Raw genomic sequence first — 6,361 nt, forward strand, 5'->3', positions numbered from 1 at the left:
CTGGAAATTAAAAAAAAAACCTATATCATATTAATCTTAAAACTGGAGTGGAAAATACTTTACAGACACAGGACAGGACAGAGAGATCTCTAAAAGTAGATCAGTTACAGAGAGAGACTTACAGTGACAAGTTGAGTTTAAAGAGGACAAAGTAAATAAACAGCAACCAGCCTCTGCCATACTCTTCTTTCTAAAATTAAGTGGCAGGCAGCAGCATTCTCAACAAACTGGGCTTCTCTTTCTCTTTTTTTTTTTTTTTTTTTTTATCTTTTCTTCTTTTTCCTTTTGTGGGTATTTGACAAAGTTAATGACACAGAAAGGTTACAATGGCAGCTAACCTGATAATTCACCATCATTTTAGCCACCAAATGCAGCCAGAAACTTTCGCTTGCTTGCTGCATCTTCGTGCAAGACTACGACATCACTTACTTTGTCGAACAGCTCTTCCAGCCCGCGAACGCCGAGGCTCTGGAAGTCCAAGGATTTCTTGTACCTCTGCAGGTATATCGCCTCGAAACATCCCAAGAAGATTCTACACGAATAGCTGACAAGGATCTCCTGCAGCTCGTGTTTGAACTGCTCCAGACAGTGGTCGTTGTCGTTTCTGCACTGACCTGTTGTTGTCTGATTGGTTTTTCCAATGCCCTTCTTCTCATTGTGTTCTTCGAGAACCACTCTTTCTTCGTCCGAGTATTCTTCTGATGAGCCCAGGCATGGAGCAACATCAACTGCCTCTTCCAACGTACTCTTACCTTTCTTGTTTTCTTTCCTTGATAATATCAAAGGCGGTGCGCTCGGGCATGATCGGGAGTTTCGAAGGAAGACAGATTTCTTGTTACCTTTGCCCTCTACAATGAGGGCGTCTCCCATCTTCTTAAAGAGATTCACAAGCTTGACACCAGGCTCGGATGTGTATAGTGGCCTCCCAAAGACTTTCTGGTACTCGGCACGGACTTTAGTGACGGGTAAGCACCCTCCAGAAAGTTCGAGCAACTTAACCAACTGCCCCTTTAGAACATTTGAGTCTCCCATCTGCGGCCACCAAGCCGACTCGTTCTGGTCCCCGCATGAAACAGGACCCGTTGGAACCTCATTCAGACCACATGGAAGACTCTGTGACCTCAAAGTTGGAGGTGCACAAGGAACTGTCAGATTATTGTTGTACTCAGATAAAGACTGAGAGACTACAGAAAAATCCCTCAGGTTGTAATAGCTCTGGGAGATTCCTCTGTAGACAATAGCTTCCTCCTCATTTTGGCCATCCGCGTCATTGTTGATATGGCATCCCTTGAAATATCCAGAAATTTCGGCTCCTCCTCCACGGGAAGTCAACACCTTGGGGGCAAGTGCAAAGCCTTCACCACGAGCCACAGTCGGCCAGTCCCAAACGAACTTCCCGGCATTGCAAAGGGCAGACGAAACACCCACACCAGAAGGGATGACAAGTATCACGTTATACCCACGTTGACCTAAAATGTGAAGTGCTGGAGCAAAATCGACATCTCCAGATATGAGCATTATAGAAGACGGGGGAGGGTTGTCAAGGGCAAAGAGAAACATATCGACCAGTATAGCCTTGTCGGCAGCATCCTTCCGACCATTCGGCACATCAATGAGTTTGACCCCAGTTCTCTGACACCCTCCTCTCAGCCGTCGAGGAAAGGCATTGAAATCCCCATATGCAGAAAACATCATAACTGCTCCTTTTATTACGGGGTGCACCCGCAGAGCCATTCTTATATTACCAGCTACATCTTCAGGGCGTACGTCACTAGGAACAGGGCAATTCTCGATGTCCCACAGGATGGCCATGGGACCATCGGGAGAACTTCGAGTTTGCTGATTTGCAGGAGCCTGAGAAACATTCCTGCTCAAGTCTTCCATTTGGGTTCGCCTTTGCTCCAATTATTCAGACTAAGCGAGCACTGTTGACACATTCCAACAAGCCACCATTATTTCCTTTTGAGAATCTCGTGTTACTAAAAGGGTTGATTAAATACAATGCACCAGAACAAAATGTAACCGAAAAAAAAATTCAAAACCAGCAGACATTCTTTTCCCTTTACTTTTCTTGGATAGGAAGTCTAGTACAAATTCCGAGAAAACATTATGTTAGTATTAACACAATAAGGATAATAACTAGAAGAGTTGGTCATTTGAACTTCAAGTCTAACAATTGATCCAAAAAAGTTGAAATTCAAAGTCACGGTTACAGAATCAGAGTTATCTTAAACAATTCAACTAAACGTCGGTTCATCAAATACTTGACCAAACACTTGTTGCATGCATCAACTAGGCTGATAGAATAATATGTCTCAGTTCTACCAATTTATATAAGTACTTTACTTAAGTACGTGGGTTTGCTTATCTAAGTTACAGATTTATTAATCCCACAGATTGCATAAACGGGGACTTGTGAAACACACATTTTATACTACAGTCTAACTTTTACAAATCGTAAACCGGCAAACTAAATATAGGTTAAAGAAACCCTTCTCTGTTTTCTTTACACGCTCATTTGCATGATCCAGATAACGTAAACTCAGCCTTCCAACACCCAAACAACTAAACCGTGAGCCAAACATCCCCTTTGGGTTTCAAAACCATGTAGAGCACAAAGTAGGGGGAAATTGTACATGCATTACTATTGTAAATAAAGTGAGAAGCCCAGGAAATTAAATATACTGATCCTCACAATGGTTGGATCAAATGGATACATTATGCCAAGAGGTTGGCTTCATGTCTAAGTAATTTGGTCTGTGTCTCACTAACATTTTGTGTTTAAGATTTGGGGAATTACACCTGGCTATCCTCATGACTCATACTTACCAATCTGAAACCCAGATCATAAAGCCACTTCATTACCACACGATTTTCAAGGTGTTAATCCCGTCACATAATAGCCCACAAACATCAAAAAGCTTTCAACCTTGAGTAAGTAACGGGAACTCAGAAGAAAAAACTGCAACTTACTGCCCCCAAACTATTGTCAATTTTGTTGCAGCATAACATTTTAATGGTGAAAATCACTTATCCAAACACTTGATCTGCACCAATTAAACTGTTTACTTGCCACATCAGTATCTAAACAAAAGCACCATCCTGAAGGAATTACGGGGGAGAATGAGAAAATTGTTCCAATAAAGAATCTCGAAGCTTCAAGCAGATTTTCAGAGATTCGGCGGAGTGTACCAAAGACGTAAGACCAAAACTAACAATATCCCCAAAGCCCCAGGAAAACAACTTCAAGGAGAAAGAATAAATCGATAGCACAAAGGAGAACTAGTTCATCGATAACCTATCCGATGATTTCCCAATCACTCACCAACCGACCATCAAATTAAACACAAATATAACCTCAAAAGGTCATACCAAACCAAGTTCAATAGACAACTTCAATTGAACTACACGATTAGCATAAAACCCAAGAAAAAATATACCTCGTAATGACGCAAGAGATTCTCGGCGTAGCAGCCGCCCCAGCCCACCTTGGATCCCGAAGAACAGAAAGCGGAGTTCGTAAGAGATCTGAAAGCAATCTAAAAGATACAGAAGATCCGTTGGCTTATACGAATTAAAGAAAATTTGTGAGAAGAAGTAGAGAGTAGGATACAGAAGAGGGAGACGAAGAATACGCTGTATACCTGACCTGAAGAAGAAGAAAACCAGTCTATGGGTAACAAAGTTTCGATTTTTATCCTCTACAACAAAATAAAATGAAAATCAGATTGTGGGTTTCTTAAATTATTAAAACAAAAAAAAAAAGTTTGTGAATTTCTTGTAAGAATTTATAGTAATAATACTCTAGTCGTCTTATTTTATGTTATTTTGTATTTTCGTTATTAAATATATTTTTTGTTCTAGAGTTTATGACTTTTTAATCTTTAAAAAATTTAATTTCATTAATTATCTATTAAAATTTGTCAGTTATCAAATGTTAGAATAGATGTGTTCGAAAAACAAAAGATTTTATAGGTGTTTCTCAGAATCTCAACAATAGAAAAAAAGAACTGTTGTGTGAATTAAGAAATTATATTTTTTTTATTTAGATAGATTATTTATAAAGATTGTTATTATTAATACAAATATTTTGGTTAATTATGTTTTTTTTTAATAATTGTAGGGTGAATCCCAAACTTCTCGCTCCCACCGGACTGCTAATGGAAATAGACTGACAACTGGAGATATTCGTGTTACTTTGTATACACTGGTTTATACACGAATCCGTGAGTTATACCTATCAACCAGGTCAACCGACGCCTGCATCACCACTACGGAAACGAAATTTCCTTAGTCATTTTTCTGTGAAACAAATCCAAGTCTTTTCCGTCCGCCTTCCATCCCGCGTTCCTGGCGAATACCATATATGATCAAGAAAAGAGTACCCATAATCACATGAAAACCATAAAGTAAAATGTAGATTATTTTTTTCAAGTACAACAAATTGATAGTAGGAAGATTTTAAACTTCGAGTCTTATCATATGAAGTTATTATGACTTACCAGTAGGGCTTACCAACTAAAAGTTGATAGATTATTTTTATATTAAAGCAAAAAATATTTTATTTTATGGATATGTTTCATTGAATTTAAAATCAAATATTTGGAGTCAATTAATAAAATACATTTTTTTCATGTCATATCTCGTTGAGTTTAATGTTTAGTGATAGCAAGGGTGTTCATAGTACAATAAAGATAGCTCATTTTTATTTTTACCATCAAAATCATAATTTTGAAAATAAAAATTTGAAAAGGAAAAAAAGTAAAATATAGTTAAAATATCAAAACAAATAAAATATAGTGAAGATATCTTATTTAATCAATTAGTTATTTTTTGCCATAAATTTCAAACAATTTAATGTATTTAAAATAGTATTTAATGTGAATCATTAATACTGTAAAAAAAAGATCATTAATACATGATCAGCACTATATTAATTAATCAGTCAATAAAATAATGTTACTTTTACCAAATCTTAATTTAACTCAATCGTTAAAATATATATTTTTAATAAAAAAGTCGGTGCTTGACACTCATCCTACTCATTGATATTACTTATAAAATAATCTATAAATAAGTAATGGATGCTTTTCTATCAAAGAAGAAAAAACAACATAGTAGGAACAAATAGGGGATGGTGGGTCCCCACTCGAACCTCAAGCAAAGTTTTACCATTGAGGTTAAAAGGAGTAATTGCATAAATGCATTTATTTCATCAACTAAATCTCTCTCATTTGATAATAATTTAATCAAAATATATCGACCAAAACAAACATTTTAAAATGAACGAAAATAAAAATACAAAAATCAAAACTACAAATTTTAAACAAAAAAAAAAACAAAAATTTAATCCCAAGAGACTGGGGCTCAAATATCCTCTCTCCAAATCTTTGAAATTTCGTTAATACATGAGTATCCCTTTATCGACACTATTAATTTTATCTTTATAGATATATTTAAATATATATATTAATAATCTAGCAGATTTACGTAATTTCCAATACGACATTGACGTGATAATCTATGAATAAAAGATATTACATAGTAAGACACAAAAATCCATCCAAGTCTTTATCTCATCTCCTCTCTCGTCTCTTATTCTTATTCTTTCATTTTTAAGCGTCTCTCTATCGTGATTCATTTATCTATTTTTAAATAGGATGTACGCAACAAATTCAGATAAATACTATATTTAAACATAATTTAACTAGTTAAAACACTTGTCTTTCACGAAAAATAAAAAAAATTAAAATTTTCTTTTTAAAATATCAAAAATTCAAATTCTCGTCTCATATGCTATACTAAATTTTTTTTTAATAACTTGGAAGGTCCACCGATTAATTTTATTGTCTTATTTTAGTATACACCAATTAATTAATTCCTATTACGGAGATAAAATTATTGGTGGAGGCAGCCATAAGTCAACAACATAATTAATGGTTTTACACCAGAGGAAGAAAGTAAAAAAAAAATTCTAATCTCTCTCTATTATTTAGTGATTATTATTACCGCATATAGATTTTGAAATTTGCATTATACATATAAACATTATTATTATTTAATTACGAGTACTGTATGTATGAAAGTTATTGGCTTCAAATATGAATTTAATTTAGTGATAATTAGTTTAAAAAAAATTAGTTAGTATCAATTAAGAGATTAGGATTCTACTTAAAAAAAGTGTCGCAAATAATAATAATAATAAATAAATAAAGAAACGTGTCATTTGCCGGAAAGAAAAGGCAAAAAAAAAAAAAAAACTACGTCAACTTGCCGTGGATTTTATCTCCGATATTAATAAATTTTAGCCGGCTTTGGCTGGGGACTTTGACAAGCCAGTGAAATGGCCATAATCGTCAAA

General features: G+C 35.1%; 1 protein-coding gene across 3 annotated transcripts; it reads right to left on the reverse strand.

Annotated features, from left to right (window-relative positions):
* Window position 1: 1 nt before the first annotated feature.
* Window positions 2–3,742, reverse strand: LOC111017666 (Putative endonuclease or glycosyl hydrolase). 3 transcript variants are annotated; one of them, XM_022293485.2, is made up of 3 exons: window positions 3,645–3,742; window positions 3,441–3,539; window positions 2–1,925 (listed from the first exon to the last, which is right to left on the reverse strand). In XM_022293485.2, exon 3 carries the CDS (start codon window positions 1,882–1,884, stop codon window positions 358–360), a length of 1,527 nt encoding a protein of 508 aa, XP_022149177.1. In that variant the 5' UTR covers window positions 1,885–1,925; window positions 3,441–3,539; window positions 3,645–3,742; the 3' UTR covers window positions 2–357. The 3 variants fall into 3 exon arrangements, with proteins under 3 accessions (XP_022149177.1, XP_022149178.1, XP_022149176.1); XM_022293486.2 differs by having other exon boundaries at window positions 3,650–3,668; XM_022293484.2 differs by lacking the exon at window positions 3,645–3,742 and having other exon boundaries at window positions 3,441–3,643.
* Between the last annotated feature and the right edge of the window lie 2,619 nt (window positions 3,743–6,361).

Source organism: Momordica charantia (genome assembly GCF_013281855.1).
Source record: "Momordica charantia cultivar OHB3-1 chromosome 10 unlocalized genomic scaffold, Mcharantia_2.0 BLBB01000010.1, whole genome shotgun sequence".
NCBI lineage: Eukaryota > Viridiplantae > Streptophyta > Magnoliopsida > Cucurbitales > Cucurbitaceae > Momordica > Momordica charantia.